General features: G+C 38.7%; 1 protein-coding gene across 5 annotated transcripts in view; it reads left to right on the forward strand.

Annotated features, from left to right (window-relative positions):
- Positions 1 to 21,061, forward strand: part of Pcsk5 (proprotein convertase subtilisin/kexin type 5) — a 413,349-nt gene that overhangs the window by 223,812 nt on the left and 168,476 nt on the right. For all 5 annotated transcript variants that reach the window (XM_074052070.1, XM_074052071.1, XM_074052074.1 and 2 more), the window contains 2 exons: positions 15,670 to 15,787; positions 17,582 to 17,770. In XM_074052070.1, coding sequence (XP_073908171.1) covers positions 15,670 to 15,787; positions 17,582 to 17,770 — 307 coding nt within the window. The remainder of the gene's footprint in view (positions 1 to 15,669; positions 15,788 to 17,581; positions 17,771 to 21,061) is intronic.

The raw sequence follows: 21,061 nt of genomic DNA on the forward strand, positions 1-21,061 counted from the left end.
CACACATAGTTTTCACACTTAAAATCCATCACTGGCTAGGGTGTAGTTCACTGGTAAAGTGCTTACCTGACATGTACATCTATCCCTAGCACCCCCAAAAATCCTCAAAATAGAATTAAAATGACGGTTGCACTGTTTGCCTAATATCTCTTTACCAGGTATAAGCAGTTAGATGACAAGAATTAAGGGGGTAATTTTTATGGTTTTGCTACAGTCTTAAACATCTAGTGACATTTTCTGTAGACTTTGAAAAAGCCAATTAGGGGTTATATCTGGTTTTTGCAAAATGTGGGTAACTAATACCAGACATAATGAGAAGGCTGAGTTGAATGAAAAGTACTTTGAAAATGAGAAATACAAAACAAAAAGAGTCTTCAGAGTCATGTATTTTTTTTCTACTCCCCAAAATAAAGAGAAAGATACAGAATGATGGTGAAAGAGAATGTTGTTTGGGGGTTGCAAGTTAATTAAGTGACCTGGAATGGGGTAGAAAAATTATACTAATTTGTCTATAAATATTTTATTCCCATAACTTTATATCATTGATAACACAACTATGCTTAGATTTTGTTTTGAAGTGTTTAAATGTTACCTTGAATTCAATCTAAGTCTTCAAAGTTGTAAATAATTGCCTCAGTGTAGGAACTAATGATAGAAATCTAAAGCTGTTATAGCCTATCGACTCCTTAGTAATTAATATACTATTCCTCAGTAATCTTTTTTCTTTAGAGGCAAGCACTCCATCACTTGAGTCACACCTGCAGCCCTTTTTGCTTGTTTTCAAGTAGGGTCTTTTGATTTTTGCCCAGAGCTTGCCTCATACTTCGATCTTCCAACCTGCACCTTCTGAGTAGTTGGAATTGCACCTATGGCTTGTTCCTTGAGATAGGGTCTTGCTAGCTTTTTGCCTGAGGTGGCTTCAAACCACAAGCCTACCATCTCCACCTTCCAAGTACCCATGTATTTTTAAAACTCTTAGTGCATGAGTTCGGCTATGCTTAAAGGCAGCAAATCTTCATGTTTTGTGATGACAACTTATATTTTAAGCAAAGATGAAGGTCATCGAGCTTTAAAACCAGTGAATACAGAGCATGGTCAGCCAGGGTCAGTGCTATTTTTGTCTAAAATCATGTTGTGACTGTAAAGTAATGAAATGAATTTCTTTGAACCACTAATGATTGGACTCTGAACCCAGTTCCAAAATAAGATTTTAAAGGATTTAGGCCAAAACACACTGTTATCAGGATATAGCCTTTCAGAGACGGCTTGAAATTCAACAGTCACTTTCTTATTTGAGGTCTTATTATTTATTTAAAGCAAAGACTCATTCAGCATAGTGGTCCAGAGTATGAGCTCCACAGGCAAACAGCCTGGGATTGGATCTCAGCTTTACAAACAAATGAACAGTATATCTGGTTATCTCCAAGCAGTCTTAACCCACTTTACTGAGATCATTTACATACAATGAAAAGCACCACTTGAAATGAAGTGTGATATATTGTAACAGATACATACCTTGCAGTAGCCACTACCCTAATCAAGTGTAGATCATTTATCTCACCTCTAAAAAGTTCTTCCTTTTTCTTCCCTGTTTTCCTTTCCTACATCCAAAGTAGTCAACCATTGGTCACTTTTTGTTACTGTTGACAAGACTGTCTTTTGTAGATTTTTATATAAATATAATTATTTGAACTTGTCTTCTTTATCTGCACTTAATATTCTTTAATATGACATTACTACACCATTGCCACTAAGTATGTCAGAAATAGATTTCTTTTCATTACTATGTGGTGTTCCCCTTATGAGTGTAGCACAATTTATATACTTCACTTTTTCATGGATGGCTTTCTTGTTTCTAGTTTAGGGTTATTACGAATAAGACTGCTATGAATAGTCATGTTCAAGTCTTTTTATGGACAAATTATAATGAATAGTAGACAGAAAAAAAATAAAATCTCTCTCATTTGAGCAGAGACTGTGGAGTGAGGGACAAAACCAAATGGCTAGCCAGATGTGGAGCATTTCAGAGAAAAGCCAGGAGACCTTTTTAGCTAGAGTGAAGTGAGCAAAGGAAAAACAAGGTAGAAAAGTTAGCACAGTTCTTAAGCACTTAAGTAAAACTATGTATGTCATGCATATTCTAATACAACAAAATCAGTTAGTGTCTGTTCAGTTTTTTGTATAATAAAAATTTGGCATATTGCTTGATATTAGTGTGCACGGAGCTGTGTACATTAACATGGTATGTGTGACAGGAATGAAACTGGCCCTGTCATCACTTTCAAATGTGGTCTACAACTTTCTAGTCATATACCTCTCATAGCACTTCTACTGTCTATTCTTATCTATATAGATTCTTTAATTTCAGTTCTTGTTTTCATTTCATATTGTCAGAGATTTTAGCTGATGATTCTGGATAGATGGTTAACCTCCTCGTCTGTGTTCTTTATTATAAAAACAGATTTCAGTAAACAACAAATGGATTCAACACTGTTGAAAAAAAGCATTATCTGCTGATGAGTACAAATTATATTAATGCCATGTGCCTAACCTAAATTAGAAGGATAAATAAATATAATGAGAGGGTAGGAGATGTTGTTTGAGAACTTTAGGATTACAAAAAGTTTGAGAACCAAAGTTTGTCCGAAATAAGGTCTTAAGTTGTCAGTCAGATTAAATACATGAATTCTCTTGTTTTTTTATGTGTTCTGGAGGACAAAGAATTATGGCTGGAGGTGACAGTAATGTAAGAGCTACAGTTCAGGGCAAGGAGGGAGAGAGAGGGCCCAGAGAACAAAAAAAGGACAGGTGTGGTATGATAAGAAAGCAATTGAAAAGAAACTGAGAGCAAAGTTACTTGAATGCTAGAGTTCAGAGTTCTCATTTGATTTGAACTACATCTTACAGTCACTGTAGTGATTCCAGAAAGTGAGTTGGATACCTCTCAAGCACGTTGACTCTAGTTGCTAGTCTGATGTCAAAGAGTTTTACATTCAAAACTGATGGCGTGAATCCATTGTTCTACAAAATGGCATGCATGTAACAAGCCCACCTGCAACATTCTGCTTTATCTTGGTATGCAATTGAGTACCTGTGACCTTAAGGACAGTGACATTCAGCAAAATTTGTTATCCTTTCTTGGTCTTCTTCTACATGATGAGAGTTAATAGAGTTGGGGTATATAGTCATCTTTGCCACATCTTTTTTTTTTAAAGAGAAATTCTTAATAAGCCCAGAGCAAAGGGCTTGGTGATGAGATTGCTTCTTGAAAAATGTCAGGCCAAAAATTGTGCTCTGAGTAGGTTTCACAGATTTCCTTTGACCAGTCTTTTCATAGCTTTTTGTTAGTCACCACAACTTCAGAAAGCCATTTAAACTTCTGATGTCTGAATTTCTTTTTAATTAGCAGTTGTAGACTTTGGGTTTGCAGTGTGATTTTGCAAAGATTTAAGAAAGTATGTAACATAATTCTGGTTCACATGTTGAGTTGCTGTAAGACTGGTAGGCAGAGTGACAAATTTAGAGTATATAATGACTCTTTTGAACTTGTACATTAATACAATTTTTCTTGGTTACAAAAGCAACTCAGAATTGTCAATAGTCTTAGAAAGCTGCATTGCTTGTGTGAACCCATAGAGTTTGCAATGTGTGCACCTTTTTTTTGTGGTATTGGGACTTGAACTCAAGGTCTTCACCTTGAGCCAGTCCACCAGCCATATTTTTGTAAAGGGTTTTTCAAGATAGGGTCTTGCAGAACTATTTGCCTGGGGTTGCTTTGAACCTCAATTCTCCTGTTATCTCTCTGCCTCCTGAGTAGCTAGGATTACAGATGTGAGCCACCAGCTCCTGGCTGTGTGCACCTTCTTAATATACGATGTGAGATGGTTTTGTCTGGAAAGCAAAGCCAAGGCAGGCAATATGTGTCTAGCTTTGTTCCAGAGTTCAAGGGTATGCCTCTGAGAAGCCTAAACTACTCTCTGACTCCAGTGACCTATCACTGGAGAATCAGAGTACATAATTAAAACTGTGAGAAATGCCTATTAGTGTTTGACAGAGTTAGCACAGTTGGTTGCACAAATTGGTAGCTGTACAAGTGAGCCAGGCTGAGGGGTAAAATGGGAACTGAAATCCTACCTGCAACCCACTCACCAAGCTATGTATACTAGAGTATGATGATGTCATACTCGAGTATAATGATGTCTCCTTAAAAAAATTAAAAATAAAAAAAAGTGCACCAGGCATGGGGAGGCACATCTGTAATCCCAGCATTTGGGAGGCTGAGGCAGGAAGATTACAAGTTTGAGGCCAACCTGGGCTGCATAGCAAGAACCTGTCTCAAAATAAGTGAATGAATACATAACAAATTAAAAATGGTACCTTTCTCTAATTTACATAGGTCTTATGTGGGCAGTCCTGTGGCATGGAATTTTGTTCTAAGTTCTCCCAAAATTGTCAGACATAGATGTTCTCTAAAGCATATCATCCAGGGCTGGTGGAGTGGCTCAAGGGGTAAGAGTGCCTGCCTAGCAAGGGTGAGGCCCTGAGTTCAAACCCCTATGCTGACAGTAATAGTAGTGTCTTGACACTCACACAACCTATTCCTTCATTAGCAAAGTAACTCGGTGTCAGTCGAGTCCAATAGCTTTCCAGCTTTATTTGCCCCAGTTGCTAGTGAATATTTCAACACTGTCTTTATCACAAGCTCTCCAAAGTTTGAAGAAAAATCTTCAATAAGTGTGAACATTAACTCCAAATCTACTATTCTTCTCATGTTCTTGCATGCATTGACCTTTTTATAACCAAATACGATTGATGCTTTATGAATTCAAATGTGTAGTTATTTCATTTGGGGCCCAGTGTTAGAAGATTACCATCAGGGGAGAAGAGTTTTCGTAGCTTATGACGGGTGCAGGCTCTGAGCCCAGAACAAGGGTAAGAGGCTTGATGTAAGCTGTCTTGCTTAGACATTCCTATACATCTTTTCCACCAAGAAGTGGAGCTGTATGTGTGGAGGGAAAACTGTGGTTGAGGTGAACAGGAGAAACTCTTTTATTGAAATTCCCACATGCATGTCAATTTAGGCTCTGGCATCCATGTTCCTAGCACAGACTGTAACACCACTTATATGACCCCACTCCCAATGCTGCGTCCATACTGAGGCTGTGATCATTGGGCATTGTGTTATGATTAATAAGCTGGCCTGGATGAACAAGAAGTAAAGGGCTTTATAATGTTACCTCTTTAAAACATGGTGTTAGTAAAGACGGCTTAGTCCATCCTCTTTTGCAATCCACAGAGGTCTCTATATCAGTGCAGATGTCTTTAATATAAACCAGATCCCAAGATCCAAAAGGAAATCTTGAAAATTAATCTTGTGCTAGTTCTATGCATGGCTTTATAAAGCCACCGCAGCTAGCAGGGTATAATGACACACAGGTGATCACTTCGCACCATCTATCTGATACATCTGCTGTGAAATAAATAGCTCCAAACTTTTTTTCCCCTTAGAATCTCAATTGAGACTTTTACACATGTTTACATCTTGCTAGCTATGGCACTTCAAAGCAACTAAACTTCCATCACACACCCCAATAATGGTTTCAACAGGCTTCATTTTATAGTGTGATACCAAGGAAGATGGTACATCCTGAAACTTCCAGTGTCATCGTTGAGTCAAAGAGAAGGCTGTTAACATTGGGATATTGCTCTTTGGTCTTCAGTTTCCTTTTTCCATCTGTGCATGCCTGATTAGTACTAATAAAAAATCTGGCCTAAGTATCAATATAAAATAAAGTATCTTTTCCATATCAATGTCTTCACACACAAGGAAATATCCCAGGTAAAGAAATGGCAGAAGAGGACCATTTCTCAGCAAGAGTAAAGGAAAGTATGCTGGGCCACATGTTACACTTTCTTTCCAAGCTCCACATATTTTGATTTCTGCACATGATATTTTAATGAGATTTGAAGGAAAAAAAAAACAGTTTATGCATAGATTATTCTGAGGATATAACTAATTTGAATACCTTAGTTGAAAGTTATACTGTGTGACTCATAGACAACAGTAATCAGGGGATAAATATATAGAGGAAAGAGATTCTGAAGACCTGAACTCTAGCCCCTTTAAATTAAGAAAACTCCATTTTATGTTGTTTTTTTACAAGAGAAGAAAAGTGTTTAGGATACGACATATACAAAGTCATTGGCATCATGTACTGTGTCACCAACTCTTATTTCTTGTACTCCTGACATGAGGGAAGGGGCATTTGGGACCAAGCTCATGCCCTATGTTGGAGATGTTAGCTTAATTAACCAGACTTTTCCAGAAGAGAAGCCAGCCCAAAGGAAGTGGTCCTCAAAGTATGGTCCCCAGACCAACAACCTGGGCATCACCTATTCAAAATGTAAATTAGAGTCTGTACCTGAAAACTGCTGTATCTTCATTATATATGTTCAGAAAACTGCAGTAGGACTGCATAGTCTGCTTTAACACTCACCAATCCTGGCTGGTTTGAGAACCACTGACCTAATTCACCCTTTGTATGCAATGAATTAATTTTTCCCCTGTGTATTTGAATGATGCTAATGAAGTGCTTAGAAGAAATGGGAAAAAAAATAGTCTCTTAAGCATGTCTTTCCTGAACTTTGACAAGGAATTTGTGAAAAGTGCTCCCCAAACCTCTCATCCTTGTCAGTGGCTCAACTGTTTGCTTCCACCTGCATTCATTCTTCTATCAGTCCGGCCATGACCCTCTAGTTTCAAACTTTCTTTTGCCCTTATTGGGGGAAACATTTTTATTATCCTGTTGCCTTTGGTTCTGTCCTTCCTTTCACATCTAGAAATTCCCCACAAATAGTCTGAGTGAGCTCTCTTCCCTTCTGTTATTTCTGGCAAACCTAGCTCTACTTTCTCTTCTGAGGACTCTGAGACATTCATCTACCTCCTGCTGGTCAGATCCAAGGCTTTGAGCTTCTAGCATTTCATGCTCTTGATCTCCCCCTCCCCATCCATATCTCTCCTTGCCTTTTGTGATGTGAAGATAGAGCCTTTGTTCTTCTTTGACACTTTACCAAGTCCTTCCTCCCTTAGCCATTCTATAAGGTCAGTTGCTTTCAGAGCTCTCAAGGGGTAGATGGATATCACCCTCTCTTTCTTAATCTCTCTCTCTCTTTCTCTCTCCTTTCTCCCTTCCTCTCACAACTTCTTACTTCCACTCCTCTTCTTTCCTATCCCTGATTTCTTTCAATTACAAGGGACACCCTTAAGCTTAAAAATTATTTGAGTTACCATGTAAATGAAAATAAACATTCATGAGAAGTCTAACAGTGCTTCAAGACTAGAAGAATACCAGGTAGCTTTCCTCCCAGGGAGATGATGGTATTCCCAACTGGAAGAAGTTTTTTCTTCTTTGTGCTTTGCTGTCACACTTGCAACAGTGGGTGAGGGCTCTGTATCAGGTAAGCCAGTGGATGTATAGATGGATGGATGGAGTCCTCGTAAGCACTGTAACCACCAAGTGAAAATGCACACACTAAAATGTCAACTAGATTTCCTTTGTGGAAATTTAAGAAAAAGAATAAGGAGAAATTAAATGAAGAATTTTCTAAAAATAAGTGAATAATCCACAAATAGGAATTTGAGCTGCAAAATTTCATTGTGTTAATTGCTGAAGTTTTACATCAGGAAGATGAGGGCTAGGAAACTGACATATGGTTGTCCAACCCTTAATTAGCTTTTGATCACAGGCCCTTGTAGTACGTCTTTTATCTTGTTCTCGTCTTTGTCAAGACAATCTTAGTTTCCATTAAAAAAAAAAAAAAGCAAAAATGTAATCTGGATATGCCCTAGGCTATATGACGAGGTTTCTCCAAGCTGGCAAAATAGTTTTCCTACCTCTGGTCAAGAAATATTTCAATTACCTTAAGCAAATTTCTTGCTCATTATAACCATATCGGAAGCTTGCAAATGAGGTCTGGCCACAGAGAAGAAGAAAATAATTTGACATGTTTTTCTTTGCTTATAAAAAGAAGCCCTTGAGAGAAGCCTTCTCATCTTAACCCGAGAAGTAAACAAAGAATAAATAGCTGTGTTTTATACATGCATACATAATATAACAAGTTGTTGTGTGTATATATGTATGTGTATACACTTATGTATGATGACGTATGCTCTATATGCAGAAGAGAAGCCCGGCAGTGTTTTCTAAACTCTGACTACTTGGCCGGTGTAACTATGAGCCCGCTGACTACCTACTGCTGCTGAGCAAACCCATCCCGAAGGGAGCTTTGAAGCGCAGCCCCACTAGACAGCCAAGTGTCTGGAAACTTTGCACATGCAAGTTGTCGGTAGCTGGTGATGGGTGGGCATGTTTGGGTCTGGATGGAGTAGTTAATAGAGCCTGAGATTTTAGGAAGAGCAAGTGAAGAATAAAAACAAACCATGCCGCAGAGGCAGCTGCCAGCTGCCCCATTTTCCTTCCCCAAGGGAGTCTGCATTTTTGCACTACCTGGCAGAGGAAAGTGTTGTGCCTGTAGTTCTGATTCCCTCTCCAAGAAGCTCGTATGTCTTTTGCGTGGAAACGTGACAGAGTGTGTGATGCAGCGATGTTGGAGAAGGGAAGGAAGACAAGGCAAGACAGGGTGATTGTGGGAGACTCTGTCTGAGAAAGCATTCCCAGTGTTCCTCCTGAGACTCTTACAGCCTAGGGTTTCAGCTTTAGCTGTTTGTTTTTATGTTAAAGGAGTAGTACCTAAGCATTTAGTTTAAGCACGTGGACGTGTGGCTAAGGTTAGTGCCCCAGGCCCTCCTTGCTGCATGCCGTCCTCCTGTCCCACACATCTAGCCTGGTTTGAGTAATAGGAGCAGGCAGCATGGTTCCCTGGTGGGGGCAGCTATTTCAGAGCAGGTGGCTCTGCAGATACTGGGACTACACCAGCTTTAGGCCACTCTTTGATCTCTGACTCTGAAGTCTACACACCCCACAGACCAAGCAATCTCTTTCCCCCCAGGAACTTGGCTAACCACCTTTATACTGGTTATTTTCTTATAGGTCAGTGAAAATGGCAACAAATTGATTGGTGGTGGGTGATATCCAACAGTCCTGCCTGTCTTTCTAGTTCTCCTGCTCTCTGGTGCACCTCAATTTCCTGTGGTATTCCCACTCTCACTATCTCCTACTGATTGCTCATCCCCAACCCAACCATTCCAGTGGTTTCTGATTTCATCACTGCCCTAAAGAACTACACAGATGTGGTGTTACAAATGTGTAATCCCATCTACTCTGGAAGTAGAGGTAGGAAGATCACAGTCAGAAATCAGCTCAGGCAAAAATGCAAGACCCTACTTGAAAAACAAACCTTAGCAAAAAAAAAAAGAACTGCATGATGACCTAACTGACTATTTAAGCAAGAGGGTCAGTCCCAGAATGTGCTCGTATCTGCATCTAAATAAACCCTATACATGCATCAAAGCCTGAGCCAACTAGCACTTTCCATTCAGTTTCCCTGACATGACGGCGTGTCATGGTAGCATCAGCAGATCCCTTACTGCACACCAGGCTCTGGTAGTTCCTTCACCTCTGTCGTCTTTTGAATGATTTCTTACTCTTTTGAAGTGCTTGCACGTTAGTAACTTTAATTGTTTTTCATTTTATCATAAAGTTATTGTTATCTCACCCCCTATCTGACTAAGAACACAAATTATTTCCTGTTTCCTTTGGACCCTCACTGATTATAGTGTTGCTCCATGAGACAACAGATGACATAATAACTAATTAGAGTAATTACCAATTTATATGGGCTAAGTACACCTTATCCTTTGTTCCAAAGAGTTTTGGGTTTCAGACTTCTTTGGATTTTGGGATACTTGGTGAAACATTGTATGAATGAGGCCCTATTCATTTTTGCTTCCTACATATCTTATATATACATAACCTAAAGGTAACTTTATGCAATATTTTAATGCCCCTGCATTTTCACTGCAATCTGTCATATGAAGTCAGATATGGATTTTTTCATTAGTGACATGATGTTAATACCCTGAAAGTTTCAGCTTTTGGATTTTCTGATTAAGAATTCTTAACTTGTACTGGTGTAGTACATTGAAATTGAGACTTTTGAATAATCAAATAGTTGAACCTATTTGTCCATGTTTATATATTGGTGATTGTGTGCATCTCAAAAAACACATATAGAGGTCACTAAATTATTGATATTAATAGATCTGAGAGCTCTGTGTCACTCTCTTGGTTTCATGTAGATTGGCCAACCTCCACATTTGTCCAAGAATGAGGACTTTCCCAGGACACAGGACTGGATTTTAAAATCAGGACAGTCCTGGACACTGATGACTGGGGACAAGGGAAGGGTCTTTAGGAATGATTTCCTCAATGGAAGATTGGCTAGAACTCCACATTAAATATTCAGTCATGGAAAGCCATCACTTTCTTCAGTCACAGAAAGATATTAAATTTCTCATAGGCTCCTTGTGGAGAGCTTTTGTCATTTCCCTATTTTACACTGGATGCTATGTAATATTTTGTGCACTGAACAACTAACTGGTAGCAGAAAGACCCTTACCACTTCAGGAAGCTCAAAACCTTACAGATAAAAATACTCTTTTTAAAACCAATCGGCTTGATTGTATAGAGTGTTTACTAATTGTTATTTTAGAGTCACGAGTATTTACTATAATATTTAACAACAAAAAAAGACTTAGATGACTCTAGTAAGGATAGTCTACTTGAGGAGATGACAATACACCAGACATCCCTAGTCATATCTTCTTCTGTTCAAAGTTTTCTCATTTTTTTTCTTCCTGCCGAGTTTTCTAGTTTTTCTTTAGAATTGAGGTTTTTAGGCCTTCTAGCTAAAGCTGCTGCTTGAATTAGCTGTATCTCCTTTCAAAGTATGTGATTACTTCCTCCTGTTCCTAGTGATTAGCTTCCCTCAGCATTTCTGATCTCATCAGAAAATGAAAATACACCTGCCAGAAAGTATTATCTATTTTCCTGAGTTCTTTTGTTCATTTGACTGTTTTAAGTAAGAAAGACTTTATGTTACTTGAAGTAAAAGCTAGCTATACTTCTCACACAAGACAAAACCACTTTCCTGAGCTGATCTGTGTAAACAACCCTATTTATAGGTCTAAGTTGCTCTCTTACACATAGCAAGATGTAAATAGACATGCAGCCAAAAGGAACATACAATGTATTGCAAGTTTTCATATCTTATTTATTGAAACAAATTTACTTTCTGAAATATATTTGAGTAACTCTGTTTCAAGTTCTTTAATTATGCTATATGCATGCCTGTTCCCTCAATACATAGTATTTAATTCTTGAGTCTTATCTAATGTTAAATTGGAAGTGGATATTTGCTGTCCCCATTCATAACAATGAAAAATTCTAGTTGAACTGGTCAGGATTCCTGTTAATGTCCACATCAATAATACTCTGACTTCATAGAATTTTTTATTTTGCACAGGACTTGGACAGAGGGTATTCATCTGATCATCATGAAATTATTTTCAGGCTCAGGCTTTGCTCTAAGCTTGGCCAGAGAAATTTGCACCAATAAGACCCCTTCAGTAATGGAATGGTCCTACCACAACCAGCTCTGCTCTTTGCATGGTATATTTGCCGTCATTGTAGATTTGTAAACTGTGCACATTGACTCTTTATTTGAATAATAAATTTCAAGTGTTACTGATAACATCACAGAAGTTATTAGGAAAAAAAAGTAGACTTCCTAATTCTCCTTATTCCCCTCAGTTTTCTAGTAGACACATTAAGCCCTTTGGTGAATTAAATAATAATTTTCTTTCTTCCATTTATTCATTTCACAAGTATTTATGAAAGCTCTGCTCCAAAGCAAGCACTCTAAAGTCACTAGAGAGAAATCACACCCTGAGCCCTGTGGTCCATTGTGGTGATGGTGGGGAAGACAAAATAGTCATGATTCAAATGGTTTTAAAAGAAAATCAGAATTTTTGTATTTACAGTGATTTTAAGTGTGTGAAATTTTATATAATTAGTGCTTCCAAGCCATTAAATTATACTTCCCCTACTGACACCACATTTCAAAGGAGCTTATCTACCCAACATTGTCACTGTGTAATTATTTTCTCATTAGTATTTACCAACAAAACAAATAACTGCCATTCAAACTACATAGAGTTGATGTATTGAGAGCCCAAAATAGAAAAATAAAAATAATTAATCTTGTTTTCCTTAGGCTGTGTATCATGATTATAGACAGATACACAATTTTGATTTTTTTTCAAAACACTAAAACTCTCTGTTACTGACTCAATGACCTTCATTGATCTAACCTAATTTCCTCATTACTTATTAATATCATTTTAATATAAATCTTGTCTGTTGACCTGCCAATCTGTAGTTGAATATAGCTAGTCAACCTCCTTTCTGAGCCTCTATTTGATTGGTTCATGATCAGACCTTGTCCTTGAAGGGTGGGAATAGAATTGGAAAGAGAAGCACATTTATGACCTTCCTAAAGACTCAAGGCACTTTTCTACTTAACCCAAGTGGTTGCTTAACAGGAATGGAGTGTTGGTCATATTTGATGACCCTTTTTGTTAATTTATGTCCTAATGGTTCTTAGGGCGATAGTTACTGAGGAGGAGCAGGGTGGCTGCACTTGAACTGGTGGTCAGGTGGAAGCAGCCCCAGAATTGTCCTCCCTGAACTTTGCCTCATCTGCCATATCCTCCACATACTAATCTATTCTTTAATCTTACTCCCCTAAACTAAGCAAATTATGAATTGTGCTGGTTTAAAACTACCTGGCACCAGATGAAGGATACTTGAGTACTGAACAGAGGTAGAGGGCCTGGCATAATATCTTTGGTAAAAATTTCACTTTCTTCAGGGAAAGAAAATACTGTAGAATGTGCATGATGAAATGGCCTGGGCTATGGTGAAATGGTGAGTTGAGAATATGAGGTACATGAACTTGAACAAAAGACCTCCATAATTTTGTTTCCCATGGCTCAAACTTTTCTTTATTTCTTAAAAATGTTTCTTGCTACTTAGCATGCAGTAGTTGTACACATTAATGAAGCATGCTGGCAGAGTGGCTCAAGTGGTAGAGCACTTGCCTAGCAAGCATGAGGCCCTTAGTTCAAACTCCAGTGCTACAAAAAAAAAAAAAAGAATGGAGCACAGTATGATATTTTAATACAAATTTATGATGTGTACTGATCAAATCAGGGTAATTAGCATTTCCATTTCCTTACCATTTCTTTATGTTTGGAGTCTTTGAGTTCTTCTATTGCAGATCTTCATAAAATTTTTAATAGTTTATTGTGCTATAGTCAACCCACTGCACTGTAGAATTCTTGAACTTAGCTCTCCTGTCAACTGTGTGCAGTATCCATTCTCCAACCTCTCTTATCGTCCTCCTCCACCTTTTCGAAAAGATCAAATTTGACATTTTTCCTGTATCATGAGGGTTCCTCTGTCTCTTTTTAATTATGTTACATAATATTATGGAACTAAAATAAGATATATAGAATTGTTCATTGGAGCTAGCAGTTTTAATGAGGTTATTGATGACTACATTTTTTCTGTGTTCTTTTCTGGATTGTAATTACATTTTTTAGTGAATTTACATTATTGTGCAATCAGGAAAATTTGAAAAGAAAAAAATGATAAATAATAAAATCATTATTACATTGTAAAATCTCATGTATAAAAATCCTAGATATGTCCTTGCTGTAGCAAAGTAGGTTTTATTTTTATTTATTTAGAGTGGCCAATCTGGCCAAGTAACTGTAAAACAATGAACAGTTGCATTTGTGTAGTTCTTTACATAGATTTTTCTATATAATAATATCCATTGAACTTAGTAATAGCAACAGGAGAAATCATAATATTCCAAATTAATAAAATTGTGGATTAGTATTTTGATTGCTAAGAGTGATATGATTATCAAATACCATGAATAAGGTTATTACTGAATTCTAGCACACTTTTCCTTTTTTACATGCTTGAGTTCTTTGAATCCCTATGTACATAAAGGTCCCATGAAAACTATAAAAAAAGCCATTTCCTGCCATCAGTTTATAATGCAGTTGGAGTAAAAGGACACATACTAACAGAGTGAATTAGCAATTCAGTTAACAGCATAGATAAAAAGAGCAGTGCCTAATACAACACCCGGCACACACAAAGTATTCAAAAATGATGGATGGACTAGATAGGTGATAGATAGATAGATAGATAGATGATAGATAGATAGATAGAGACATAGAGACATAGATAGATGGATGAATGGAGAGATGGATGGAAAGGCAGAAGCAGTTGGGTTGACATGTTAGTTATAGGAGTACAGAAGAGAAAGGTTTACTTGTCACCGATGGTTGAATTTCAGCAAATCTGTTGACTTCTTTATTAGTCAGGGAATACCTCATGAAGGAGAAGATACCTCGATAGTCCTTTAGAAACTTGAAATAGTAGGGTTTGACTCTGCAGAGAAAAGGAATGAGGGAATTTCAGGCCAGGGGTTCATGCATGAGCAGAAGCAGTGAGGCAGAAAGATAAAGCTCTAACTTGGACTTTAGCAGAGGGGCCTTACTAAGCAAAAGTTTGTGAGAAGGTTGTTTTCACAGTAGTGTAGGACAACATTGTAGAATGTCATGAATGTCAAGTTCTGATATATTTAAATAATCCATAAGCAGAGGCAGCTATTAGAATTTTTGCATAAAGTAATTAATGCCATAGTGAAAAATGTGTTAGCATAATCTGATAGGAGTGTGACTTCATGTTGAATGTAAAGATAGGAGACAGTTCAATACAAAGTGGAGATTTTAAATTGTCCACTGGGATTTTATTTTTAGAAAGAACTGCACAAGTAGATTTCGCTGTATCATCATTAAAATACCCATACTTAATTGACATTTCTAAGACATTTATGCCAAATTCAGCTTTGGCTCAATAGGTATTCTATTGAGAGTTAGGGATTTGAAGATGAGGAGCTGGCCTAAAAGTCTAAAGGCCTCCCAATGTTTTATGCATATAGTCTAGTAAATTTTTATGTGCTCGAAGAAAGATAATAATTTGTCTTCTGGGGATATTTAACCTAATTACTAGGTATGTCAGAAAACTGTTATTTCTTCCATGTGAGTTGTACTTGCACTATAAGAAACTATATATATTATCCCTTTTCTTTAAAGCTATTAGTTATTTTATCTTACAAAATCAATGATGCCATCACACTTAAATGCAAGTGGTTAACAGTAGGGTAAAATCCAGAGCAACCACTGACTTGCTGGGCAATCCTGGCCAAGCTTCTCTCTATTCCTCAATCTTCTCATCCATGAATGATGACAATAATCACACTAACATCTCAAGATTGTTGAGAAAATTCCATGTAAAAATGTAGACCAGTGCCCAGCATGTAGTAACAATTCATTAATGATATTCATGTTTCTAGTAACAATACATAAGCAGTGAATAATATATTCATCTTATTTCTTTGTTGTTGTGATTGTTGGTTTGGTTTGGTTTTTCAAATCTCTGCAGGAAGGATAACTCATATCCACTGGGAAGTGTCTGGGGTTTCTGCTCAATGACATTGAAACTCATCACGTATAGTATAGGATATTCCTAACCACAGTGAAGCTGACAAGCCTCTTGCCTTCCACAGTGAGCCATCTCTATGGATTTGGACTGATGGATGCAGAAGCCATGGTGATGGAGGCAGAGAAGTGGACCACTGTCCCCCAGCAGCACGTGTGTGTGGAGAGCACAGATCGACAAATCAAGTAATACTTGCTGTCAGCAGACAGCAGACAATGCCCTGAAAATAAGCCAATGCAAGAGCTCGCCACACCCCCTTGTTGCACATGGGAGCTGGTAGCTTCTGTAGTTGCTGTAATTTTAAAATCGTGATAGAATGGCTAAGATGCTAAATCCAAGCTAGTATAATCCAAGCATCCTTACAAGGACAGGTTCTCTTCAAAGGGGATGTGGGGAGCCCCTTCCCAATAGGCTTCCTGACATTTTCTATCTGACATTTCCTGACAGATACTATGTCAGTATCTCTATTTGATGGAGCAAGTTTTCTCCAAAAATTGGTGTACTTCAAAAAATTGAACTTTATGTTCTGGGAACTTTTTAAATACATGCCAAAGGGTGATGTGAAATGTACAGTACATGAGATTACAATTCACTTAGAGATGGGACGGCCTTTTCCTCTGGCCAGCCTTTACCTCACAGTTGTGTGAAGTCACGCCTAGGAGTGAAATCCAAGAACAATCTTTTGTCTCAGTGGCCTCATTAATGTGCTCTTCTTGGCATTCTTCTCAGAGATTTCTTTTTCTGGAAAGTATATATGAACTAGATCTATGGTTTGTGATGAATGTAAAGCCATTATAAACCATTATAATTCTTGAGGAAACTTGTTAGGAAACAGAAAAAAATGAACTGGTTACTTTTTTCCCCTTTTTGTGCTATAGAATGGGGAAAAAAAAGAATGGGAAGTTAATCAGTATTTATTAAGCACTTACTCTGATCCAAGTCAAGTGCTAGGAACTCCATGTGGGATTTCTTCTTAAAACTTTCTAACAAGATTATTTATTCATTCACAGACTCAAATGTGAACTCCACAACTCTTTTTCTTGCTAGATAGCAAACACTGAGCTAGATGTCCAGGGAAAAGAGATGGTGAGAAAAGCTTTGTGCACTTGTGGAGTCAAACAAGAAAAAAGTAACAAATAATTACAAATTATAAATGAATGCTGAAAATTTTTTAAGTAAGAAATTTTGAGGGGGGAGAAATGACCCAAGCCTTGTATGCATATATGAATAATAAAACAATTAAAAAAAAGAATGTGGTCAGAAACCAAGAGCAAAAATCCTGAAAAAAAAAAAAAAGAAATTTTGATATAGGTTGCAAGTTTTCCCTATGGTTCAATGAAGTTCTCAGAGAGGTAAAATTGGTCTTGAAGGAAAAAAGAGTCATCCATGAGCAAAACAAGCACTTTGGGCAGAGCAGTATGTGCATCACCCTCAAGGTAGAAAACGTGGAGCTGATGCCAGTGTGGCTGGAGCCCAAAGGGGACTGTGGCACAGGAGGAAGCTTGAGAGGAAAACAGGAATCTGGGCTTTGTATGCCCTAGCTTACAGAGCAAGGAGTTGGTATACCATGGTATACATGGAGTGGTGCCCACTCCACTAAAGCACAATACAGTACTTCTTAAAGTATAATCAGTCAGCAATGTAACTGTCACCTGGCAGCATAGCAGAAATGAAATTTCTTGGGATCCACCCCAGACCCATGCAATCAGCCAGTCAGCCATGTATGTTTTCACAAGGTGATTCTAATTCATACCCACTACCTGCATGAAGACAGAAAAAATGCTTCTCTTCTCATTTGCATCTTTCCCTCTATTTAACTATTGATCCTTTAAGCCACTAATCCTTTGGGTGTTAGTACTGTTGCTTAGTATACAGTGACCCCGCTGCTTCCTTTACTTTGTATACTCTTTCTAAGCCTCCAGGTTCACTCACCTGAGCTTTGCCACACAGTGTGTTCAAACTCCTTCTCTCTCTTCCAGGACAATTCGCCCCAACAGTGCAGTGCGCTCCATCTACAAAGCCTCAGGCTGCTCTGACAACCCCAACCACCATGTCAACTACCTAGAGCATGTTGTAGTGCGCGTCACCATCACCCACCCTCGCAGGGGAGACCTGGCCATCTACCTGACGTCACCCTCAGGAACCAGATCCCAGCTTTTGGCCAACAGGTACAGTGATGGCCTCTGTGTCACAGCAATACTGAGCTGTCTTTTAGGGTAGGAAGGGACAGCTACTCCTTACTCCTACCTTGGGTACCAGTGAGGAGAATAAGTAATATGCTGATTGAAGTGCTCCTAAGTAGAGAGTGTGAAGCAGCCTAGCACCCACAGGCATGCAAGAGTGTGGAATTTAATAGTTGGAAAATGAAAGAACGCTGCAGAAAAACCGAAGGTCACTTGTTCTTTATCCTTAAAAAAAGTCACAGAGCTCTGAGATGTGCCCTAGGAAATCAACTCCTGATATTTGTTACAGGTTAACTGAATTCCCTCACTAGGCTCCTACTTTCCAAGTTAAAGGACATTCTGTTTTTAAAGCAAATATTGGCAATGTTTTTCAGCAAAGAGCCATATCACAAGTATTTTGAGTTTTGCGGGCCACATTTCTCTCCCAGCTACTCAACACTGCTGTAAGAGTGCAGAAGTCACTGTGGACAACAGAAATGAATGGACATGACCATAACAAGGAAACTTGACTCTCAAACAGGCAGCAGGCCAGGTTTGGCCTGGGGACTGTGGTTTATGGACCTCTGTTCTTAGGGTTGACTTTTCAGTCCTTATTTGCCCTACGGGGGCCCCAGCTTCTCTCCTTAGCCTCTTTCCTGCTCCCTGTTCTGTTCCTTCCCACCCAAACATTTTACTCACAGGTAAGTAACAATTGTGTACAAGCTGGAATCCTTGCTGAAGAAATAAAGCCAGAATGTTCTAACACAACTTTTCTTTTGCTCCATTGGCTTTTTGAGTAGTTGGGAGCATGGAATGGGAGTTGTCAGTAGGTAACCGGACAGGGGAACTGTCAGGTTGTCTTGTAGACCTCATTCCTACTGTAACTCCAAAATATATCAGAGTTTAAGGCTAAAAGCTTCTATAATTTTCTTTTCCTCTCCCAAAAGAACATTTAATAAGAACAAAAACCTTAATAGTGATGGCATACACAGTCCAAATAAAAGTCAACTTTTTATGTAAACTCCTCTCCACACATCAAGTGACATGGCACTGATGATCATTTTTAGAACAGGAGTAGGCCAAAGGAGCTGAAAAGCCAGAATCAACGCAAGCTTGCAGAACCAAAAATGAGGCTAAACTTCCTGGTTCCCAGTTGCTTTAGAATAGCCATCATCAGCAACACCACCAACAACAGGTGTTGGCGAGGATGCGGGGAAAAAGGAACCCTCTTACACTGTTGGTGGGAATGTAGACTGGTACAACCACTCTGGAAAAAAATTTGGAGGCTACTTAAAAAGCTGGACATCGATCTACCATTTGATCCAGCAATACCACTCTTGGGGATATACCCAAAAGACTGTTACTCCAGAGGCACCTGCACATCCATGTTTATTGCGGCACTATTCACAATAGCCAAGTTATGGAAACAGCCAAGATGCCCCAGCACTGACGAATGGATTAAGAAAATGTGGTATCTATACACAATGGAATTTTATGCAGCCATGAAGAAGAACGAAATGTTATCATTCGCTGGTAAATGGATGGAATTGGAGAACATCATTCTGAGTGAGGTTAGCCTGGCTCAAAAGACCAAAAATCGTATGTTCTCCCTCATATGTGGACATTAGATCAAGGGCAAACACAACAAGGGGATTGGACTATGAGCACATGATAAAAGCGAGAGCACACAAGGGAGGGGTGAGGATAGGTAAGACACCTAAAAAACTAGCTAGCATTTGTTGCCCTTAATGCAGAGAAACTAAAGCAGATACCTTAAAGCAACTGAGGCCAATAGGAAAAGGAGACCAGGAACTAGAGAAAAGGTTAGATCAAAAAGAATTAACCTAGAAGGTAACACCCATGCACAGGAAATCAATGTGAGTCAATGCCCTGTATAGCTATCCTTATCTCAACCAGCAAAACCCCTTGTTCCTTCCTATTATTGCTTATACTCTCTCTACAACAAAATTAGAGATAAGGGCAAAATAGTTTCTGCTGGGTATTGAGGGGGGAGTGGGAGGGGGTGGAGTGGGTGGTAAGGGAGGGGGTGGGGGCAGGGGGGAGAAATAAACCAAGCCTTGTATGCACATATGAATAATAAAAGAAAAATGAAAAAAATAAATAAATAAATAAATAAAAATGCCCAAATTTCATCCGCTGTAATACAATGAAGTAAAAGAACAACAGCATTTGTAGTGGAAAGTGACTCGGACCACAGAGTCTAAAATCTTCAAATGCATTTCATTTTTGTGCTTGGACTTGCTGTGTTGGGCCTAATGATTTAAATATGAAGTAAGCTTTGCCAGAATAAGTACGCAGGTGCAAGATTGTAAGCATTCCTCAGCATCAGACCCCTGGGTACTTCATCTGTGCCCTCTTCCTGCCATAAACAAAGAGGTCTCAGCTGCTGCCTGCCAGGTAATTGCCACTACCTGCCTGGTACTTCTTTCCAGCAAGCAATTATGTGACCAATGGAGGTCTCTCTAGCTGTTGTTACTGAAGACCCTTATTTCTTATTATTTGGGATTTTTCTTATTTTTATCATTATTCATCTTGGTTTAACTTGAAAGAGTATCCTGGTGAAACACTATAAAATATGAAGGTTTGCTTCACCTACATGGGGCTCTTAGGATCTGAACCTCTCTCTTGTGGAAAATCTGTACCTTCTGCTCTTGCTGTTTGCTTGGAAAAGCAGTCTTTTCTGGAAAATCAGTCTGGGCTCTTCCTGTGCATTTTGCTATTTATTGTTTTGGCTTTCCCCAAAATGACTGATATCAGTGGGGAAACTTTTAAGGAGAGGAGCTATAGATTCCATCATGGTGTTTTGTGGATTGCAGGTCACTGATTTCAGGCTCACATGCATTTCCCCACAACTGGCATCCACTTGCTCTTTGCAAAGTGCTGACTGCAAGAGTGCTGTAACTTGAGTCAGAGATGAGAAAAAGGCACTTCAGACACCCATTGTTCAGTGCTCACAAGGTTTACCTCAATCTCGCCCATGAAGATTTGCACCCAGAGTGCCTAGGTCTGCACAATCTTCTTATAGCTACTCTTTGTATGTCCTCCATTGGATTCCTAAAAGTACATAGCCATCAAAAAGAGGTAGTGAGACTAGAGAGGGCTAGGGGCCCCAAGAGATAGAAAGGATTTTATGAATTCATCTGTCTACAGCTTCCCGAAAACATTGCTCTGAGCAGCTTACCCTTTATAAATGTGTAACACCAGCACCTGGTTCCGGAACCACCCATTATCACCTGATAGGGCTGGGCTCTTCTGTTCTGTTCTGACAATAGGTAG

This window comes from Castor canadensis, chromosome 13, assembly GCF_047511655.1.
Source record: "Castor canadensis chromosome 13, mCasCan1.hap1v2, whole genome shotgun sequence".
Lineage (NCBI taxonomy): Eukaryota > Metazoa > Chordata > Mammalia > Rodentia > Castoridae > Castor > Castor canadensis.